We start from the raw sequence: 23,945 nt of genomic DNA on the forward strand, positions 1-23,945 counted from the left end.
AGTAATGAAAAAAAAAACGAATCATGTATTGCAAAAATAATAAAAATACTGTTTAATAAAAAACACCTACACAATAATGAATAAGAACAAATCTAAAAAAAACTGCTTAAAAATTGTGATTAAATATTGATAAAAATTAAGTGTAAAAGCAGGTGTAATGATTAGAACACAACTTGAAAGTTATTTTAATTAAAGAGAGTACAAAATACATACTAATTGAATTTCAGAATGTTTTTATGATTGAACTAAATAATATAATCTTGGTATTCAACTTCACAGTGGCCAATATAAAGAGGTTCCGCTGGTATATCTCGACTGTTTGTAAAATATTTTATAATTTTAAAAGTTATTGTATAATATTATCTAATTGTGCCGGGGTTTAAAAAAAGGAACAACAATTATAAAAAAAATATATTTATTAAAATTATTTAAAAGAGATATACTAAGTTTGCAATTATTTCAGTTATATATTAATATGATTTTTTTAAATACACATACAATGTCTTTTAAAGTTGCCAGTTAAAAATTCCTAAAATACGTTTTTATTAAGCCATCTATGCTGATATAGTCATTTCTATTATAAAATACATATTTAAATAAAGCATACAATTAAAACAACAATAACAGTTAATCTATTTATTATCTAATTTTTTACAATTTCACCGCCAACCTGACCATTCTACATCTGTGCTGATGCAATCTGACTTCCGCTTCGTCAACGTCCGTAACGTCTGATTGGCTCCACAATCTCTCGGCTACTGCGCTCGCTCGTGGCCTGTTAGAATATATAGTCAATTGGTAATTATATTTATACCTTACTTGTATTTACATTTATTTTATACTGGTTCTAAACCCTTTGCCATTTATTAAATTATTTTGTAAAATTATTTTAAGTAAAAAATTGTAAATGCTTTCTTTGAAACATGATTTCTGAATACACTTAAGCGTGGCCTGTCAGAATATAACCAATTGGTAATATCTTATATTGGAATTTATGATCACATTTCACTTATAATTTAAAATTTTTACAAAAATTGGCAATATTTTTCTTTCGGGGCCAACTTGGCTATAATAAACTTATTTTATTCATTATTGATCACTCCTATTTAGACCTGTTAGAACGTGTTACACTTTAATTTAAATTGACTTTAAGGCTTGTAAGAATGAAATTTATTTAGCTAAAGTATTAAATATTTCTTATATTTGCGATACTGTGGCCTGTTAGAATATTAGCAGTTGGTAATATGTTGTGTTAGAATTTATAATTAACAATATCGTATTTTTTCTAAGACCTTTTTCTAATGGATGCACATATTTTTAATTTAAAAATAAACTTTTAGTTTTTGAAATGAGTAAAAAATATGTTAACAAAGGTTACAAATGTTTAAGCATAATATTAGTTTAGGCATAAGAAAGAAAAAAGAAGTTGAACAACTCCTTATCTTAAACTCATGTGGATTATTTGTTCAGTATTCAAAAAAGTCAGTTTTTTCTTTAACCACTACGGATTATTTAATTAATAATTTCATGCTTAGGAAAGCATTGAAACAATTCACCGACTGTTAATACCGTTACATCTTTGACAAGCTTAAAATGTAAGACTTTTGTTTACCACAACAAGATCAGATGCTTTCCTCAAATCGCCCGTTTTAGAAACTACTTATACTATATTAAGTACTTGTCTACAGTTTACTTGAAAGTCAATCAGTACTATCTATATATTGATTTAATTTTTTACAATAAGACTAGGTGTAAGCAAAATTTTTAGTTGACCAGATTACCGGCATAAGTTATTCACAAAAGGATCGGACTTGGTATAAAGAAGTCTTTGCACGTAGAATAATTTAAAAAACTGTAGTTTGAAAATTAAAAAAAAACCTGTAAGCAAAACTGTAACGGATCAGTCATCCGATAAGCACCGTTATAACTTCAAGATAGATTATTAGCATTTTGAATTATTTGTTACAAAAAAGCTCAATTTTATTTGCTCTGTCAGAGTTATTTTTAACTTGAAAATACATCACGGGCTAGAAATTTTTCTTAGCGATCCGGACGTTTTTACCCCTATGCCAATAATATTGTATAGCACTTACCACAATCTTGATTGTATATTGGTGCTATCTACATATTCCGCCCACAAGCAAGCTTCTCCCCCCATGACAAGTTGCTTTTCTTCATCTGTACCTGTTTGTTATATGTAAATCATATGTGCGAGGATTTTTTAATAAACTTATTTAAGGCCGTAGGAAAGTGGTCTATCTTGTTTTTTACAGAATGATTTTACTTTCTAGATAAAGCTATCAGAAACTTGTAACTGTTTAAGAAAAATCAAAGTGAGTTCAATATATAAGTGATCATATTATGTGAGCTTGATAAGCTTTTTATGGAAGGCAAACTATAAAAGAGAAAATGCATAACTTTAGTTTTTGTTTTAAAAACATAATTTTTGATTTTACAGTTAGTCTACAACTAGTATTTCAATAACTTACAAGGAGAAACGTATTTTATAATTTAGAAAAAAAAGTTAAAAACTACTCTTTTATTTCAAGTTTTTTATCTGAGCTTATTTTATCTAAATTCTTCATATGAAATCTTTAAAATACTTTGAGAATTTTCATGATAATTTTTGTCTCTAACTCAAAACACTAAAAAGTAGACATACTTTTAATCATTTTTTAATTTCCCTAGAATGAAAAAATTGCTGCCTGTACGTTTGTAGCGAACAAGTTTTACAAAATAGAATATTTATTGAATACTTAATTGCATTTATTTAAAATTTATAGCAATCGACTTATAGCTCATCTTTAAAAGTCAATGTTTAGTTTTGTAAAAAAAATCCCTTATGGCCTTAACATTATTCAACTACGAACATGTAAATAATCTATAATTAATTGTTATGTTAATATTGTGGCAAATCAATCTTGAAATAAAGTTTAAACAAAGCACAAATTTGTCTGATAAAAACTATACTTAGACTTGCACTTTTACGTGACTACCAATAAAGAAAAAGTAATAAAAAAATTCCCAGCTGCAAAAGTCAAACAATGATTAAATTTTAAAATCTGATAAAAAAGTGGTAAATATTTAAATAATATGCTCTTAACCGTATAAAAAGTAGCTATAAAGATTGTATTTGGTGATAACCTGTTTTTTTTGATGAGTTAAGTAAACAAAAAGCAAATTTGTATGAGTTACTAGAAATGCAAAACAGTAAACAGTGCTTCAAACAACTAAAGCTAACAAATTATCATTTACCGTTAAAACGAAACTGAAAACGATAAACCTCATCAAAACGTTTACTCATGTTTTTCTGCAGTAAAGTGCAAACATGATTATCAGATTTCTGTAGGTTATTTTGTTTGCAAATTCAAAATGATACTTTATTCAAACAAACTAAAATGTTTGCTGAAGTAATTAGTTGTGTACATATATAAATTTCGTGTTTATAATCGTGCAACGTTCTAGTAGTGAATGACTGCAATTGCTGATTTAAAAGGTCATTGACTGTTGTACTTAAATGTAAAATCTTAAAGTTTAAAATTTTTAAATATTTCATGAATTAGCTAGTTTAACTTTTATATATGCTTATATAAACATATTAGCTGCAAAAACTGTAGACAAAACTTTTAAGAATTTAAAGATTATTAAACTTAGTTTAATCTAATAGTAAATTAGATATGTTAATCTCAAACTTAAAAAACCCTGTATGGTTAAAGTTTAAAATAAGTAATTTGAAAAGTTCATAAAACTTTTAGTCTAAAACAGTTGTAAAAATCTTAACATTTACAAAAAGCACTCCATTAAATTAAATTTTTGTTTTTTTTGCTACATACATCTCATAGACAATATCTTATAGCAGATGAATCTTAATAAAGGGTAAAAACAGAAAAATGCTTATTTATAAAAACTACTTAAAAAAATATTTAGTTTAATAACCTCATTAACATGTAATCATCTAAAATTTTGGTACTTTACAACAGCAAAAAATGTGAACTACTAATAACTCCCATTAATTACAGTTGTTTCTATTCATGAAAGTTTTAAGACACTTGTAGTTTTTTATGGATAGGTTGAATGGAAAATTATTTAAAACTGTATAGTTTGAGATTCGCATTAAAAATGTCGGATGATCTAATCAACTTATATAGAAAAAGGAAAACTAAAGTGTTTACTAATACTCAATAAAATTTTAGTTTTACTAATTTTATTACTTTTGTTTATTTTTTATACTATCCATAGCAACCATAACTTTTTTAAGCTTACTTTAAAATAATCGTTTATATGTCCAGATATATCCAGTTTTTAGTTGATAACGCTTATATTACTTTTCGAAAAAAAAAAACTGTAAATAAACAGTAAAAAAAATGTAAACAAATGGGATTTTTACTGTCTTTGAGTTTATTTTTGTTTGAAATTGATCATCGTTTATATTTTGCAAACTTATAGTATTATTTTATACCACTTAAATAGAGTAATTGTGTATCTAGTAATTTATAATCAAACCGTTAAAATTGAGCGGTTCGTATTTGTAGTAGTTCTTCCAGTCCTGACCGTACCCGATGTAGTCCAGGTACCAGGGCTGGGCCAGTATGGTTTTGTAACCCATCTTGGTCAGTTTGGCAAGTTCTTTGTCCGCTGGGGGGAGCCACACTTCAACCACCGTGTCTTTGTTGGCCTGCAAAAATATCAATTATTTATTTGCATAAATAATTGTTTTACATTATCTAATTAAACTATCTAAATATAAAATTTTTGCACTTCGAATTCTTATTTTCAAATTTCAAATTAGCAAACAAATCACGTTAACTCCATATCTATCCTGATTTTCAGCTACTTAAGAAAAAACTGCACATAAAAAGCATAAATATAGCTATTAACAAACCTGAACTCCGTTATCAATGACTTCCTGCCACACGATGTAGTTAAACCCGACTTGCTCGCTAATGTTGATCACCTTCTGTATGTGAAATTCCTCCAATTTCGCGTAATCCCCACTTATGTTCATCTGCTTCATCCAAGCTGCTATGTCGGGGTTCGATTTCCTGTTTGAAATGTTCTAACGTTTAATAAAAACTTTAGTTGAGTTTGATATTTGGATAAACTTATTTTCACTGGTTTTTAAACATACATGATAAAAAATTTTATTAACAAGGAAATATAATTTTAGTGATACCATAAATAAACAACAGCTAACTTTAAATGTAAATTAATGTTTACGCTTAAAAAACTATTTGAAAAATCACTTAGTTACTATTTATTTTAGTCGTCTTTAAAAATATCCCTAGTGTTTAACAAGCTTTTAAGCAGACGTTTATGCGAAACAACACTAAATTGAATTTTTTTGCTGTTAACAAATAAAAATTTAGCACAGTATTGCAACGCGATCAAATAACAACGCATCTTTGTTACCTTAACTTTTATAGTAAGAGCAAAAGTGGCTTGGTTGAAATTTGTAAATTGAGTTTTATTTGTTAACGAGCATTATGACTCGTCGTAAATTGTGCGGACATCCGTTGTGCTGAATTCGTGCGCTTACTCTACTCATATTTATCTCAATATAGGGTTAAGGCGTGAAAGCATCAGTAGTGGTTTTAGATTCATGACGTCACTAACGCTTTCAAACGCAACGTTCACGCATCAAAAACAAAGTACAGTGCTTATTCACTTATCCGGACACGTTGGGCAAGATTTTTCTGTAAACGTGTCCGGATAACTAAAAATCCGGATAACTACAAAAAATTATTTTTTTCATTTAATAATATAACTGCTGCATATAATGCAATGCATATTAAAGTGTTATGGTAAAAACAAATACATAGTAATTGTAAGTAATACATAATAAAATAATAAATAACAAAAGCTAAACTTAAGGTTAATTAATTTATTTTTTCTATGTTAGAAAAACTTCAGACTTACTAACCCTCTGCAACTATATACATTTTTTATGGGTCAAACAAGTAAAATTCATCATTTGTAATTCCACCTGCCCTAATTATAAATTAAAAAAAAATATTAATTTTTGTTTAACAAAAATATATTGTTAAATTTATCTTTAAAAACAAAAAATAATGTAAACCTATCTCTTTAAATGAAATGAATGTCTTTTTTTTTTAATTTAAAAAACAGACAGAAGAAAAACGGGAAACTTTGACTAAGTTTAAAGTCAATTTAATGGAAACATATCACTCCTAACAAATTAGATTTTATTGGAAGTTTTACTAAAATTAGAAATAACAGACGTTTGTTTTATAGTTTTTTCACGTTTTTCAGCAGAAAACTTATGGAATTTAAAAAGTTGCTAAACTTTTTGAATGAATTTTTGTGTTTCCTATTGAATTTTTTTTTTGAATTTTCTTCTGACCGAAACTGTCCGGATAAGTGAGCGTCCGGATAAGTGAAGTCCGGATAAGTGAATAAGCACTGTACTTAGTAAAACTTTAATTTGTTGTTCAAAGTAAAGCATACTAAAAAAATGTTAGTTTTTTAGTTTCTTAAAAAAAAAACATCATGTAAACTTAACTATTTTTTTAAACTTGATGAAACAATTACAGAAAAATAATAATTGGTAAAACTTCAATTTATTATAAGTAAATCTTTTAGTCAAAATATAACTAAGTAACAATGGATTCTTTTAAAAACAATATATCATTTTTAAATTTCTAATTTCAAGAAAATCTTAAACATATTTATGTTATCTAGTGTTAAAACAAAACAAATTTATTCAAAAATAACAAGATTAAAGCTAATATTTTTTCATAAGAACATATCACAAGTAATTGCAAAATGCGTAAAATAAATAAACTGCTTAAAACAGTAAACAGTTTGTTTTAAACAAACGTTTTAGCATTAAAATGTTTACAGTTACCACTACAACAAAGAAATTTAAAAACCACAAAAAAACTACTCATCTAAACTAAATCAATTCAGCAGATACAAAACGCTACACTAACAAAAAATTCTTTTAATGAAGCTTTATATTTATTTTAAATACATATTAATAAAAACAAACCAGCAGTCGAATCTAACTTCATCGCCACCCAAATGAAGGTAATCGTCATGGAAATTACTCCTTAGTTCCTTCCACAGAGTAGTCATGAACTCGTAGTTGCTTTCTGAATGTTTCGAATAAATTCAACCACATAAAAGTACAATTTCAAAGATATAATTTTTTTCTATTTAATTTAATAATATTTAAAATAAAATGCTAATTGAATATTATGAAGATTATACAGTAAGGCTTCGATACGACAACTTCATATTTGTAACCTATTTACAGCATAACAACTATAGAAAACTATAAAAGCCAAAATTTAAAAACTGCACGGGCAACAAACTACTTTATTAAATTATTATGAAACTAAAGTGAACAATATTTTTTTTTACTGGCTTTATAACAAAGAAAAAACTTTTTGAGATACACTTGTCAAAGTTTTTTTCTTTATAATGTTTATAAAAAAAGGTAGACACTTATCACATGTTTACTTGTACACTCTGTTCAAAGTAATAAAATAAATTTTAAACATGATTTAGATGTGGGATGTACAGTAGAAATTTTAAAATATATTTATAAGAAACTTACGATTATAATTAGTTATAATGAAAATTAAATAGTTATTAAGTTAAAGTTAAAAAAGATAATAAAAAAAAAGAAAAACAAATCTTAGTGTGAAATTTAAGTGAATTATAAACTATCTTAATTTTATCGAAACAGAACAATTTTTAAGAAAACCTTGAAAGATAAGTAACAAAACATTATAAATCAGAACTTTTGCTGTAGAATAAAACTTGCACTGGAAAATACTGGAATGCATTCACAAGTTTAAAAATATTATTTATCTACAACTACCACAGTTTTAAAACTAAATTTAAAAAATTTTAGAGGATTGTTTCGACCATGTCAAACAACATTTTCAAATTAATCTTAGAACAGGGTTATTTAAACTTTTCTATTAGGCCCCTTTGAAGAGTTAAAAAATCTATGGCTCTTTCAATAAAAATTATCAAAAAACTAACCTTAAATACGCCTAAGACATTTTACTTTGCTCTTTACCATCAACTCCAGAATATTCAGTAAAAGGTTAAATTATGCCTTTATAACCCCTTTTTTAGTCACGGTTCCTCTTTTTTGCAGTTGCCTAGATTTCTGAGATGGCCCATTTTAAGAGACGCTGCTATAAAGGTTGTCAAAACACTTTTTTAAGCAACAAAAAAGCAGTACTTACAAAAACAAAACAGACAGAAAGTTAAAATGTTAAACAAAACAATAAAAAATAACGACATTTTCACTTATTTTTTTTTGCAGTGGATTTAAACAACTTTTTTGTAAACATAAATTTAATATTTGAAATTAGGGTTTTGTGTTATAAACGAGCATTATAACTCGTCGTAAAAATTCTGATGTTATGGAAGGGTCTGCCGATGCTGAAGCACTGCCTGTTTTGAATCTAGTCATAAATATTATCTTAAGGTGTGAAGGTGTCAGTTGTGGTTTTAACAACGCTACGTCACTAACTTAAGACAACTTTTGAAGTTAATTACTTATTAATATATTATCTAACGTAATTGTATTTAAAAAATATAATAATAATAATAAAATATTAATAATTTTTCACTATACTGAACTTTTAGATTAACCTTTTTGTTATGTACAAAAGTTACAACATTTTTTAAAATTTAATCTACAACCGACCTTCAGTTGGGTCAATGAAAAACTGTTACACAAATAATTAAAACATATAGCAATTTACTGCAGATACAAAAACTTAATTATTCTAATTTTTTATTTATCAACTATACTTACTACTACATCCTTTAAAATTGGGTTTATGTGAAATTAGTACATAAAATACTAAAATATTGACAACTTTTCACTCATTTGTAACTTTTATTAAACTAATTAATTATACTCACCTTTAGTGGGGTCAATGGGTCCGAAAGTGCCGTCCTTCTCGCCCTTGTCGTCATAACAACTGGCCAGCAACCCTTCCTGGGACTTACCCCACGACTGGGTGTGACCCGGGGTGTCGAATTCGGGGATTACCCTAATTATCGATTTCGAAATTTAATAAAATAAATTAATTTCAACAGATAAAGATTAATAAACTGCTTTTTGAACTAAGCTTTAAAAAAATAATTCTATGTTGAAATAAATTTTATTTTATAACTTTTTAATGAATAAAAGAACACTCAAGTTTTTTCATTCCAATATATTTCGTCAAATTCTCTGCGATATCTGCGATAGCAGAACACCTTGTGAATAATCCAAGTTGTGGAAAAAAAAAATTGCATTATCTAATTTCAGTGTAATGCGACAATGTTCAAATACATTGGAATTAATTAGACTTGAAGCCATTTTAATACATTTAAACAAACCAAATTAATGCAAAAAGAAAGAATTTGATTACACCCTAGCCTTATTTAGTTAAGACCATTTTGTGTTAATTTTTAAAGTTTTGTTGATTAAATTTCCGTTGACTACATTTACGTTTACTTAATTGATCAGTTAATTAATTTGTAAAAAAAAAATTGTTTATATAGTTGTTGTGTTTTATTTTATTGTTTCAATTGTAGTTTCCCTGAAGAGAATTTGACGAAATATATTGGAATGAAAAAATTTGAGTTTTCTTTTATTCATTAAAAAATTATAAATTTTATTAATTACATAGTATTAATAAATACTTGAAATACTAAGTTATAAAACAAATTAATTTCAGCAAATATATTTTTGAACAAAGCTTAAATAAAAGAACTCTACGCTCGAATGAATTTATAAAATGCGTATTTTTTTTAAATAAATGCATAACTATTAACCTGATTCCATTGTCCCTGGCGTATTCCACGATGGAGGCGACGTCCAGTTGAGAGTAAACGTGGGTGGCCGGATTGTATGAACCCTGTAGATAGTTGTCTGATAAATTTTGTTGTTCATTCATATTTAAATATATTTTTATTATATTTGTTATAATATTTACTTTTTATTAAATCAATGTACTATACTTTAGTGTTATTTTAATATTTTTATTTGGTTCAAGTAAAATGTAATTTCATTGAGAATAAACGTGAGAGGCCGAGTTGTAAGAACTTTGTAAATTATTTTTGTTTAATTACTTTTCTATTAAAAAAAAAAAACTATTATGTTAAACTATTTTTTGCGGTTGCCATTTGCCTGGTTGCAAGAAGCCTGCAAACTGTCTGTGAAGGTTGTTTCAATTGCAATTGTTTATTAATAAGCATAGCACTAAATTAAATTGCTTTTTAATTATTATGACTTGTAAGAGTAGACTGGATTTTGTTTCAGCCCTTTTTTATTTCAATGTGGATCTGTATCAGTTTTGAGCACTTGTGGGTGACTTGGTTGCAAGACCCAAAAACAAAGTTTACTTTTTATTTGCTTTTTAACTTTGATTTAATTATTTTTCGAGGAAAAAAGATTCAGTTGGATACACTTGTTGTAAAAGCAAAACATGGATTATTTTAATAAATTTCTGTTTTCTGTCTTAGTTTTACGTGTAGTTTTTGTTAATTACTGTTTGTTTTAATATTATATCAAGTTAGCTAATACAGCACACACATAAATGATTTAAGTTATTATTTTTCTACTACTAAATAATTTTGAATTTGGTTTTGTTAATTCTGATTAGCTTTTATTAGACTTTAGTTAAATTTCATTTATTTTGTTTAAAGTTAAGCGACCGAGAATGATACGGGTTTCAAAAACTCTAGTTCTAAAATAGAATAGAGAGACGAAACCACACTAAGTATATATTATTTGCCCTGATATTATTAAGGTTTTACAACTGTACGTGCCTAATAATTTCTATTCAATATTAATCATCTCCAGTTCTCTGTTAGTTTTACTTTTGTGCATGGTAGCTGTAAAATAAAGGTGTTGAAGCTTTGCAAAATCAATAATAAGAAATAAATCCGACCATTCAATCATAAGAACCGCATGTAAGGCAGAGTATTTTATACAAAAAAGTTGTAACAGTAACCTGCACACTACAGGTGTATAAATATTAATTTTATCGGTAGTTAACTATTACAGCAAACATTTAAACTGTTTACAAACCTTATTAACCTGTAAAAATCTGGTAATTGTGTTTATTTTGCTACAGAAAACGTTAAACTATCATAAAATTTAATTTGTTTGTGCTAATGAAGTTTATGAAACACTTATTGCTTTTTTTTTAAGATCACAATGCATATGTAAACAAACTGCTGCAGTTTTACAAAATCGTTAATAATGAAAAGAAGTCATTAAATCTGTAAAGTGCATAAAAAGACAGTTTTTTAAATACAAAAAAAATCGTAACATCAACCTGCACAAATATTCGTTCCAATAAAAAAGTTAACTATTTAAGCAAACATTTAAATTGTTTACAAACCTTATAACCTGTGATAACCTGGTAATTTTTGTTTATTTTCCAACTAAATGTTAAATTATCAACTTAATCTGTATGTTTAAATGCACTTAATAAAATATTTATTGCTCCTAGCGAGTTGAGTGCATATGTAAACATTATCGTATTTTAATAAGTAAACTGCGTTTTGATATATATTGCAAGTCAGTGTAATTTTTACTTTTAATTTTTTGTATACTCAGCATTTTATAGTTGTTTACTTTTTACAATTAAAATGTTAGTGACCTGCATACTTTTCATAACTTTGTTTACATAAAAAAATTGTTTTTATTTTTGTTTGCACTATAAATTATTTGAATGGGCTTACTTATTAGTAATCAAATTATTTACTAATAAACTGATGAAAATATATATTTACACGAAAACAGTAACAATGAAACCAGAAAAATATACTTTTCAACTTAGTGAGCATTCTACTACCAAATGTTCATACAAAAAACACCAAAATAAATCATTTTCTCAAACTTCTAAAAATTGTATTTATACTTTTAAATTTGAAAAAAATCAAACCTTTCCAGATAGATTAGGGAAGGCAGCGCTGTAATAAGGAAAAGATTGATCATCAACTATATGCCAGTGAAGAACGTTGAATTTATTGTATGCCATTCCGTCCTATATAAAAAATTATAAGTGTATATAATAACTTTATTGTATTTATTATATTCCATTTTATATCAAGTTTTTATACAACATATATGACTAAACATCATCTTAAATTGTTAAACTATGCTAATTGCAAAAAAAAATTACAATAAAACTCATTAATAGTAAACACTTTTTCAATCATTGCAAAGTTTGTGAATGTTTTAAGATAAAACAGATAAAAAATAATAAAGCTAATTCCGTTATTCAAATTAAAAAAAAATTAACAAACATAACTATAATGTAAATAAATTACATAATTTTCGTAATTAAAAGAAACAGCAGAATAATATATATCACAAACTATTATTTTATAGAGATTGTACACCAATTAAAATTTATTATAAAAATATCAAAAACTAAAAATAATTTTGTAGAGAGTATACATAAGTAGGAAATGTCTCGCAAAGTTAATTAAAATAAATTAATTATAAATAACAAACTAACAATAATTTTGTACAGTGTGTACATGGGTAAGAAATGTCTTGCAGTGTCGATTAAAAGCCCTCTGTGTTTGAACCTGGGTTCGTCCTCTATTACTGTTTCGTTTATAATCGCCTGTGAAATAAATATTAGTTGAAATTTATAAATTTTTAATAATTAAAAACAACTCAAACCCTGCCGGTAGATTCTCTTACAATGAGCTGAGAAAATGTTTCCAAACCTGCATAAAAAATACTTAATTTTTTTTATATTATAAAATTTATCAGTTCTTAAGTTTCTAACACAAGATTATTTTTCCTCAAGTAAGATATATCAAAAAATTATAAATATTTATTATTACAAACTAAATTTAAAGTGAAATTATTATTTGGAAAGTAAAATTATAACTCAAGCCTTTTTTTATTTTTGAACGGGGCGTGTGATGTGCTATACATTTTGCTTATTTTGAAAAGTATTGTAGGAAAACTGTAAATAACATAAAAAATAAAATACAAACCTCTGTAAATACCCCAAACAGAATTTGCTTGGAGCAGTCTTTTGTCTTGTTGTACAGTTAGGCTATCTGTAAAAAATGTTTTAACTAATTGGTTATTAAAAGCATACATGTATAAAAAATCTAAAAGTTAGTCAACACTATTCTAAATTCCAAAATTTATCGAAACGAAAATCAAAAACCATAAAAAATTACAACTTGGTATTAAAGTACATAAATAAGTTTCAACCGAGTAGTTGGTATAATATTTAAAATATCAATAAAATTTCAGTTTTGTACAAATATTATACGTATGATTCTTAAAGAAACAATTAAAGATCGCTACTCTGTAAAAGGAGAACAGATACAGAGTTTATTTATTCTACTTTAATAAGAATTTTTAGTTTACTGTAAGTACTGACGAACTCTTTAAGCAAAAATTGTTTTTAGAACAAACTTTTGAAAAATATATATAGCATACTTTTACACACATATCAAGTCCTGTTTTATATTAAAAAACTAACAACTTTTTTTCCATACAAACCGTAATGTTGAAACAAACTAACAACTCTCGTCCATGTCGAGGGACGGCCACTCGAGGCAGGATTTATCGGAAGTCAGGTTGTAATACAACACGTGCATTGCAGGGTCTGAGCGGGGCCTTTTAAAAAACAATTAAATTATACAAGTTAATAAAACATTCAGAAAATACTCTGTAATACGATTAGAAAGTAAGATAACTACCGAGGTCCTCCCGAATAGTAAGCCGAATAACACCAGATCTAGCCATAACTTACAAAGATCTGGGTCTAACCAAAATTTTATGGTGAAAAAAAAAATGTCCGGTTTGGGCTGGATCCAGATTTGATTAATGGTTCTACCCGGTTCCGATTGGACGTATTTTAGATTTAAGTTACAGATCCGAGAAATATTACTTTTAATCATCAAAGTACATCAAACTGGAGTTTAACTTAATACTATTGTATAAACAAGTCAGTATAAAGCTTTGATTTATTTGAAAAAATGTACATAAAACAAACATACAAACTAATTCCAACCTGAACCGCATTTTAGCGGGGCCAGTGGTGTCCCTCCTTATTATTTTTTCGTACCTCTCAAGAGCAGATGCTACGAACAAGCAGTATTTGGAATCGCGGGTCGGTTCGAACACAAAAGCTTCTATTGCCACCTCCATTTGCTATATATATAATGTTTTAGAAAATCATGATATTGTCATTACCAATTAAATTTCTTAATTAACAATTATTTCTTAAAACATTGTTTCAACTAGTTAATCAATGAGATTAATTTTATACACAGATAGAATTAAGTTTTTATTCATATATAAACATTGTTAAATACGTATTTATTCAACTCTAGGAAATTGTTTGTAAATTTTTGTTAAATCAAATTTCAAACACCCCTACCAGCTAGTTCTAGTAATGCTAATATGTTATTAATTTGAAAAGAATTTAGTACTTATACTTTCATACTGTACTTGAATATAGTTTTTAAAAAAGTATAAAATACTTAAAAGTAAAAAAGCTTATTTTCAAAGGTCATTTTGGCAATTGTTTCATTTTTATTATTTGGAAAAAACTTATGGAGCTAAATAAAGTTGTACTATTATATAACATACAAGACACAATATTAACTACATTTTCAAAGACTTCAACAAGTTTAAAACATAAAATACAAGTTATATAAAATATTTACATTGGTTGAAGTTGATATTTTCTTGGGTTTGGGCCAGACACTACCAGCCCCATCTTTGCCAGTGTACATTTTCTTTCCATGATTAAATTGAACTTGTTGTGTTATACACAACAAAAATAAAAGTATTATGTTAGATTTCATTATTTATCTATGGAAAGTATTAACTATAAAGTAGAATGATGAACTATAATTGCTGTGCAACATATCGAAAAAAAAGAAAGTTTTATAATAATTTGACTAGTTACTATTTTGTATTTGAAAATAACTAACTATATTTAATTCAAAAAATCAAGATCAAGAAAACAATAATAAATTGATATAATAATATTAAAAAAAAATTTTTTTTGTTTTGAAAATGTGTAACTTTTTTATTTTAGAAAAAACATATAAGCAATAATTAAATACTTTCATTTATATAAAACACAAGATTATTTTTATATATTATTTTTAGCTATTAGTTTAATAAATAAGTTTGAAAAAATGCTTTAACTCATACTATAGTATCTTTCCATAACAATTCAAGATAGTTAGACTTTTAGCAGTGTCACAGCTCATAAAAAGTAAGAGGTACAAGTTTACTCATATATTATTTTTGTAGCAGCACAAATGCTATGTAGCAAAATTTATAACTGTGAGAAAAATTATTCGTCATATATCAACTAATAGCAATTTACTGCAAACTTGATTTTTATTTTCAAACACATATTAACTTTCCAGTAAAAAATGCAAACTGTAAATGACGAACAAAACACAGTGTATTATTTTCTATAGTCTTGAACTTATTTGTCTTGAAATTACTTAGAAATTCAGTTTACAAATAAAACCATATGTCTTAAATTTGTTATGTTTCACCTAAAAGAAGTTGTAGTACTTTCTTTATGAAGTTCAAACAAAGACCGTCAATCAACATGTGGTAATTACGTCTCAAATAAAGACAGTTTTAAAATTCTCAAAAGTCTTATCGCAGCTTTCAATCCAACCTAATAAAACAATTCTAATCTAAAAAAGCTAATTTCTCTGTTTCTTAAAAAACCTCATGTATTCAAATAAATTCTTCAAACATGCGGAAACTTTGAGTTCTGGCACTCCACAATGTCCACGACGTTCGCCAGCTCCTCATTTGGATCGTACTCCACCTTGAATATCTTCATCATCCCGTACAAGTTCCTCTGGCACTCCTGCATTCCCTCCCTGATCTTCGCCATCCCCCTCTCATCCCCGTCCTCCCTCACCTGCTGGATGCGCTTGCACGAGAACCCTATGATCTTTTCCAGCACCTTGTTGCTGAACTTGGCGTCCAAGAAGCCGGTCCCGTCGCCCAGCCTGACTTTCAGCTGCCACTCGGTGGAGCTGTTCTGGGACAGTTTCGACAGAAGGGTTATCAGGAACGACTTGGACAGGAAGGTTTGGGGCGTTTGTGTTTTTTTCACCGAGCAGAAGTAGGTGAAGCTGCTTTTGGGCTTCGGCTCTTCCGATTGGTCGTGTTGAATCTGGTCTTCCAGGAAGAAGTCGTCGTCCATGAAGTTGTCCTCAAACAGGTTGTCGGCGAAATCGTGGTCGTCAAAGTCCATTTGGGTCAGGTCCACGACTTCAGGCTCTTTTTTCACTGATTTTTTCAGCGCAGGCTTGAAATTTGGCACAATTTTTCTGCTGCTTGTGCTTTGACTTTGCGTAGAAGTTTGCATGTTGCTTGCAAAGTAGCTGCTTTTCACGACCGGCGTGGGTGTGATAAAGTCATCGTCGTCATCCGGTATTGAAGACGTCTTTTTTGTGAAAAAGTTGTTTATGTTGCTTTGCCTGTTGCCTCTTTGCGTGGAGGTGGTAGGAAAATTCTGTTGTTGACTTCCATGTTGATTGTTTGTTGAAAAGTTATTGTGCGTATTACTAGAACTTGATGGAAAATTGTTTTGTTCCACGTGTGTCCTACTTCTATCTTGTCTGTTTCTAGTGGAGCTTGTTGGCAAACCTGTGGACATACTGCTTGTAGAAAACCCACTCTGCGTGCTGTTTCTCACAGCAGAAGGAAAATCTTGCCTGTTTCTTGTAGGAAAGGTACTCTGCATGTTACTTCTTTCAGCAGATGGTAAACTTTGCATGTTTTCAAACACATCTTCCTCGTAACACTGCTTCTTCTGCGGCACCACCGAGTCCTCCTCGTCAAAGTCCTGATCGTCGACGATCTGGCTCAGTATGTCAGCGTCAATGTCATCCTCAAAATCATCCTCAGGAAAAGCATTTTGATTCTAAAAAAAGTTATGATTCAAGCTTAATAAAACGTTTTACGTCATATAAACTGTAAGGTTACTTTATTGGAACTTGATAAAAAACTTTACTTAAATAAGTGCCACAACTCATAATGGTCTCATTTAATCTACACAGTTAAATTACTAAAGTAGCATTATTTTTGTTAGTGTTGCAGGACATAAAACATTTTTAACCTGAGCCAAACTTTCTCCCTGATTCACGTTTCGAGCTGAACTACTTTCTCCTTCATTTCCATTTTCCCCGGAACTTCTCCCGTTGCTTTCTCCTGCGTCATCAGCGACGGGCAGCCCCAACGCCCTGCACAGCGTCTTCTCGTAGTTTTTATCGCCGTGGGGACTTTCCCCGCCCCCTAGCATTTCCACGTTGCCGTTTTCGAGCATCATCACCCCCTTCCTGCACAGCACCGGTCCCCTGATGCGCACTTTCGTTCCGGGGGGAGTCCCGGTGGTGAGACAGTTGATGTGCTTGTATTCTGTTGAAAAAATAAAACGTTCAAAATTTTTATTGACTTTTGTGAACGAGGTAGTTGGTTTACAAAAGTTTTACAAAATATTTTTCATAACTTAAATGTAGAGCATTAGTTTATTAAATGCATTATGTAGTGTTGAAAGCAGGGTTTCCAAAGTGGGCATGAGGAGCAAAAGTTTTGAAACTTGAACTAGATATTCTGGAGTTGGTGATGAAGAGCAAAAAAAAAGGTTTCAAGTGTTTTAATGGTAGTTTTGAAACTTACACAAGATATTTTGGAGTTGATGATGAAGAGCAAAAAAAAAAAGGTCTTAGGTTATTTTAAATATTAATTTTTTGAGAAATTTTGTTGCAGGGGGCCACAGCTTTTTAAATTTCTGTTTAGGGTGTCTTTTAGAAAAAAAAAAGCAAAACGCTGGTTTAAAGCAAACCTAGTCAGAATGCACATCACAGCAACAAGTTGGTTTTAGACCATCATAACTTCAATGTAAAATATTTTTATTTAATATATATGTATATCAAACCTAAACCAAACAAGTTGTTCACTCCGTCGGTGAGTTCAATCATCAGCATTCTCGCGCTGTTCTTCTGCCATCTGTGAGTGTTATTTGTTCATTATAAATATTAATTATTATTAATTATTAATTTTAAATTGTTTCATTTTAAAAACTCGATGTGTATTAAAAAGCAGAATTGATTAAAACTGTTTGTAAACTTAATTGCAGCTTACTAAAACTGTGAGTGTTGGATTGATTTACTATTTGTTCATTTAAATTGTTTTATTTTAAAAACTTGATGTGTAATAAAAGCGGGTGCACGACTATTCAAATTCGGACAATTCAAATTCCGACAATTCAAATTCTTAAAAAAAAAATTGAAAGGGCCACAACTAAAAAAGTAATGTATGTTTGTCAAATATAAAAAATACATATGTAAGTCCTATTAATATCTTCAAGCAATATTTTTCTTTTTGCAAAACATTGAATACTTTTTGGTATATGGTTTAAATAAAGTAAAAAACATAGTTATTTTTAGTAGTTTTAAAATATCTTGAAAAGTATTTAAGATTTTGCAAAAAATAAAAAGTGGCTTGTAGATATTAATAAGGTCTACATAAGCATTTTTTATTTTTCTCAAATTTCAATTATTTTTTGAGATATAGTCTTCTAATTATTTTTTTAAGAATTTGAGTTGTCGGAATTTGAATTGTCCGAATTTGAATTGTCATGTAACCAATAAAAGCAGAAACGATTAAAAAAGTTTGTATTGCAACTTTGTAAAATGACTTCATGCTTTCTTTAATTTTTCATTTTTTATGTGTTATTATGCATTATAAGTTTATTAAAAGTTTAACGGGAGTCTTTATAACATTTTTTATAAAGCTTTGAAACTAAGGTAAATTGAATAAAGCTAACTCTTTTTAAAAAATATACTTTGTACAACAAATATAAACATTATATGAAAGCTTTTTGCTAATTATATTTCATCAACTAATTTTCTCAGAAATGTTGTTTTTTATTTACTTTAAAATTACAATAAAACCTTCTTACTTAAAAGTAACTTAAATCAACTGAAAATATGAGCTGAGAAAAAAAAAATCAAGTATAGACTTCAACATAGATTAAGACCTAAAAGGTTACATCGATTATTCTACAATTTTATTTTTTATAAAGGGTATTACGATTAAAACGATATAAGGTGTTTATGTTAATAGATTTTGGAAGAGCTTTGCCATTCTATTAAAACTAAACTCAAAGTATGACTAAAACTAGTAATTATCAATTTTTTGAATTACCTATTAAATGTTGTATTGTCTTTTATATATGAAAGTTAACAGTCTATGACTTAAATCATGTTAACAACTCTAAAGTATAAATCATAACTAGTTTTTGATTAATTTTATAGCCTAACTGCAGAACACTTTGTTAGCTTCATTCGATATACTATAAAAAATGAAAAGCAATTTATAACAAATTCTAATTAGATAATCTAAGAAAATATGCATAAAGCTGTGTTTAGGACTAACAATTCTTATTTGATAAAAACAAACAGTAAGAATACTGTAGGCTATAATAACCTTTGGAAACTTAACACTGATAAAAAATTTAAAAATCTATTTACATTCTTGATAATGGTGATAATAGTAAATTACCCAGGTTTTATTGTATATATTACATAAATTTATATATTGTGTGTCATTGGTGATCAAAATTTAGTTTAAAATAAATCTTACCAAAAACAAATAAAAACGAGGCATAAAAATCAGTTTGTAAAAATAGACAGTTTTAAGAGACAAAAATTAACAAGTTAGTAAAAGTATTAATAGATATAAAAACTTGTAGCAAAATTACAATATTAAGAAAAACAAGTATGATTTTCACTTTAAAAAATAAAATGAGCTTTTTAGAAACTTTGAATTAAACTAAAAACATGACAAACATATGAGAATTTTAAAACTGTAAGTTCTAAAACTCGAATAGATCAATATTAAAAATCAAATAACCTTTGTGAATATTGAGTTTGTTGGGTCTCAGCGGTGACTTCAACGTTGTTATCATTGCTACCTTTTACCTGTGCATTAAAAAAAATCAATTAAGTCCTTTAATCTTAGTTAAACTATGCAACTCTCTTGCTAAAAAGTAAACTTTAAGTAAAGCTTAATGATTTTGGCTCTAATAGTTTATAAGATTGACCTTTAACTTTGTAAAATTTTAGTTTAAAAGGAAAATACTTTTAACAGAGAAGAAAATTCATGTTGCTTCTGTATTTATAAACAAAGGTTTAAATATTAAAAGTTTTAACTTTTTTTTTATTAAAAAAAAAACAAAAAAAATATTGTTGCTTAGTTAAATTTATATTTCAAACACAAACTGAAGTTTTTTCAAGTTTCTTAATTTACGTAAAACTTTTAAGTCATGCAAATATAGAACATGCTTTATATGCAAAAATATTTTTTGTTTTGCAATTTTGGTTTTCAACAAAACTATTTAAATCTACTAATGGAAATTAAGAACTACTTTTATATGAAAAATTAAATATATAATTTGAAATCACTTTTATTGTAAGTTGGTTTTACTTTTACATAATTAACTGAGCAACCAGCAAAAGTATACCATTTTTTAGGTTTAAAATTACTTTTTAGATATCAGCAACCAACAATAAACAGTTCTATAAATTAATTTTGAAAGACATAATTTAAGAATGGATAAATGACTATTTAGTTTAAAAACGTATTATAGTTTTTAAAATTATAAGTTTGAATACAACTTTATAAATTATAATTTTGAGAGCAAGTTATGAAAAACAATAAATATTCTTAAAGAAATTTTTGACTTTATGTTTTAGAATAAACATATTTTATTACAAAATTTTTACTTTGAATTTTTTAAAGTTGTTCTAAGATACTGTTTTTCTATAGCTAAAAAAATTTTATTTAAGTTAAGCTTCTTTATAAGTATCTTTATTAATAACTTTTTAGTCTTAATTTTTTTTTTATATTAGTTTTTTTAGTTGTTATAAGGTACTGTTCATACCTGAAATTTCTAATTAAATTGATTCAAAATTATATAAATACTTGTATTGGAATCTGTTTACGTAAATTACTATATTAAGTCCCAAAATTAGTTTGAAATTTTTATTTTTTATAGTATGTACTTAACAACTAAAAAAATAATTTTAATTTTTGTAAAAATAAATTTTGGGAACACAACTAAAACCAAAAGTACCATTATATTTATCAAAACTGATATTTCATGATAAAATTAAAATTACAAAATTAGTTTATTTAAAAAAAAATCAACTGGCATTCCTTTAAAATTAAGTAAAACTTATATATTTATTAAAAGTAAACAAAAGCAATTTCAGCATACCTTTGAAAATTAGACATTAATTTCAACTTTTTAACACTTTTAAGGTAGATGTTGAAGAGTTAGAAAAATAGATGCTTATACTTTTTAATTAAGGCCATAGGGGGGTTACCCATGTTTTTTTAAAAGTTGATCTTGTTTTGTAGAATTTTACTGTTTAAAAAAATTCAAAATATTTTTGAGATATGACAGGACAAAGTTGGACCTATGGGAAGGGAAAACTAAAACAGCAAAAATTGATTTAAATTCCATTCAAAATCTACCTCATCTCAAATGAAAATACTTTTTTTTTAATAATTTTTTTTAATTTAATTATCAAAATTCAATACAACACTTTTTTTTATTACAATATAAGGAACATTTCCTGAAAACTTGAAGAAGATTGCTTAAAAAATGAGGAAGGAGATAGATTTTTAGTGATTTTTTAAATTTCCAAGAAAATTGACCCCAAAAATTCAGGTTCATACATTTGTATCAGAAACTTATTACAAAGAATAAAATATCTCAAAAGTTAAATTCTATAAAAACTGGCTTCTATAAACCCCTCTCCCATATGGCCTTAAAAACTAGCATTAGTAAATCAATAAAAAAATTATTAGAAATTGTGACTAAAAACTTTCTCTTCAGTTTCTACTAATTATCTAAAAAGTTTTTTATGGTACTTTGAAATAAAATAAAACAAATATCTTTTATCCAAGTATATTTACAAGAATACAAAAATTTTTTTTTAAAGTGTATGTAGTTTGAACTTTAAGAAATCTCATACCTTAAAATTACAGTTAAAAGTATCTAATGATCCCTCAGAAACAAACAAAACCAAAATTAAACAATACAGTGCTTCCTCGCTAATCCGGCCAAGTTGGGCAAGATTTTTTTGAAAATACTACCGGATTTGCCTTTGGCCGGATAAGAACAAAATATCGCAAAAATACGTTCCTGACGAAACCAAATGTAAAGGGCGCTGTCTAGCTTGTCAAAGACGCCTCCCTCTACTTTTTTTTGCCGTTTTAGCAGCTCCAATTAGTCCCAGCTCCTCCTTTTCGGCTTTAAACTTTTTGAACTTTTCTTCGCCTCTCAAAATGTCATTTAAAGTTGACTTACCAATGTTAAACTGGGTCATTATAACAGCTTTAGGCACATTATTGTTTGCCATTTCGCAAACTTTTAACTTGTTTTCAATTGTTAGTTGAACGAGTTTTCGTTTCTTTGCTGTCTTATCCATTTTTTAACCAGATATTTTGATTGTAGTATATTAAAGTGTAACTTGCTTAGCAAAGACAGAAAACTTGCAAATGAATAATAAACAAGTTTGTTACAACTGAGCGAGAAAGGTATGAAAAAAAACTTAAGATTATACAAATAATACTTTATTATGACGTAACAATATATTGCTTGCATACTTATATAAAGTAAATTGAATACTTTTCGAAGTAAAATGAAATTAAACGCTAAAAACGCTAAAGTAAATAAGTCGACTTCTCAACTAAAACCGGTCGGATTAGCGAGGAACCGGATTAGCAAGGACGGAAGCACTGTACTTAGGTCCTTAACATTCAATTATATTACAAATGTTTAAAAAAGTAAATAAAAATAGCATTTTTTCAATAATTTTTAAAATTTTGATTTAGTTGTATATATTTAAGCTTAAACTTTTCAAAGAAAGTTTTTATTATCTTTATTTGGTTAATAAGACAAAATTACAACAGATTAAAATAGCTTTATAGTGTTAGTGTGAACTTTAAATGTTTGAATGCTACAGCTTAGCCTAACTAATGCAGCTGGGAATAATGTAAATATTAAACTGAAAAAACTTCAAATTACTTAAAAAAAAATCTAAATAAAATCAAATTTAAATTTGAACCCATTTAGTCACTTTGCTGTTTAAAGCTTATTTAAAAGTTGTTCAAACAAAAATCAACCTGCTGCAGCTGGGAGTAGTAAGACTTGCTGGTGTCGATCAGCGAGTTTATCTGGAGGCAGAACTTCCCGTTCAGCGTGTACTTCTCTTCAGTGACACCTTGTGGCAGGCAGCCGCAGCCCAACTCCCGCAGATCAGTGGTCAGCCACTGCTGGTAGACCTGCCTCTCCAAATTGGTCGATCTGCCCTCGCTCCTCAGCCAATCAACGCACGCTTCTATCCAGTCCGGCTCAACTTTGATTTGCTTTTGCAGCAGAAAATTGTTGATCGACTGGATCTCACTGCTCATTTTTGTCAAAAATTTCTGTGTGAAATAACATTGTTTTTATATTTATACAAAAGATATGTCGGTTTCATTAAAAATATTTTTTTTGTTTTACAAGATTTAGAAATAATGGGACTGCTAATATAAGTATAAATTTAAAACTAATGTCTAAAAACCTTGTCGACTTTTTTGCAACACTTAATATTGTTTTATTCAATTGAAGGTCAAAAAAAATCTTTAAAGAGAATTTTCTAGTTTCTTTTTAAATTAATAAAAAAACACTAGTTGCTTTTTATAACTAATAAAATCAGAGTAATCTTTTAAATATAATCAATCAAAGTTTGAGATTTTCATAGGTTCACATGCAAGGCAAAAAATAACTAGTTTTAGTTTAAACTATAACTTTTTCAAACCACTTTAAGCATTTATTTCTAATGATTTTAGTCTAGTGTTCATTAAGTTTAAAAAT

The 23,945-nt window shown here is 27.6% G+C and overlaps 2 protein-coding genes across 3 annotated transcripts; both read right to left on the reverse strand.

The window, feature by feature from the left end:
- LOC145833073 (beta-hexosaminidase subunit beta-like) lies at positions 1-14,829 on the reverse strand. 2 transcript variants are annotated; one of them, XM_082940272.1, is made up of 15 exons: positions 14,695-14,829; positions 14,037-14,176; positions 13,545-13,639; positions 13,003-13,068; positions 12,680-12,726; positions 12,510-12,620; positions 11,931-12,032; positions 9,811-9,893; positions 8,911-9,041; positions 7,010-7,112; positions 4,883-5,042; positions 4,504-4,675; positions 2,094-2,184; positions 671-775; positions 1-315 (listed from the first exon to the last, which is right to left on the reverse strand). In XM_082940272.1, the coding sequence occupies exons 1-15, from the start codon at positions 14,761-14,763 to the stop codon at positions 246-248; spliced, it is 1,545 nt and encodes a 514-aa protein (XP_082796398.1). In that variant the 5' UTR covers positions 14,764-14,829; the 3' UTR covers positions 1-245. The 2 variants fall into 2 exon arrangements, with proteins under 2 accessions (XP_082796398.1, XP_082796399.1); XM_082940273.1 differs by lacking the exons at positions 14,037-14,176; positions 14,695-14,829 and having other exon boundaries at positions 13,523-13,593.
- Positions 14,830-15,749: 920 nt separating this feature from the next.
- On the reverse strand, positions 15,750-23,500 carry LOC145833028 (uncharacterized). The gene is made up of 5 exons (XM_082940230.1): positions 23,213-23,500; positions 19,931-19,998; positions 17,952-18,022; positions 17,133-17,431; positions 15,750-16,937 (listed from the first exon to the last, which is right to left on the reverse strand). The coding sequence occupies exons 1-5, from the start codon at positions 23,498-23,500 to the stop codon at positions 15,750-15,752; spliced, it is 1,914 nt and encodes a 637-aa protein (XP_082796356.1).
- Between the last annotated feature and the right edge of the window lie 445 nt (positions 23,501-23,945).

Source organism: Thalia democratica, chromosome 4 (assembly GCF_965202585.1).
Source record: "Thalia democratica chromosome 4, ktThaDemo2.hap1.1, whole genome shotgun sequence".
In the NCBI taxonomy this organism is placed as follows: Eukaryota; Metazoa; Chordata; class Thaliacea; order Salpida; family Salpidae; genus Thalia; species Thalia democratica.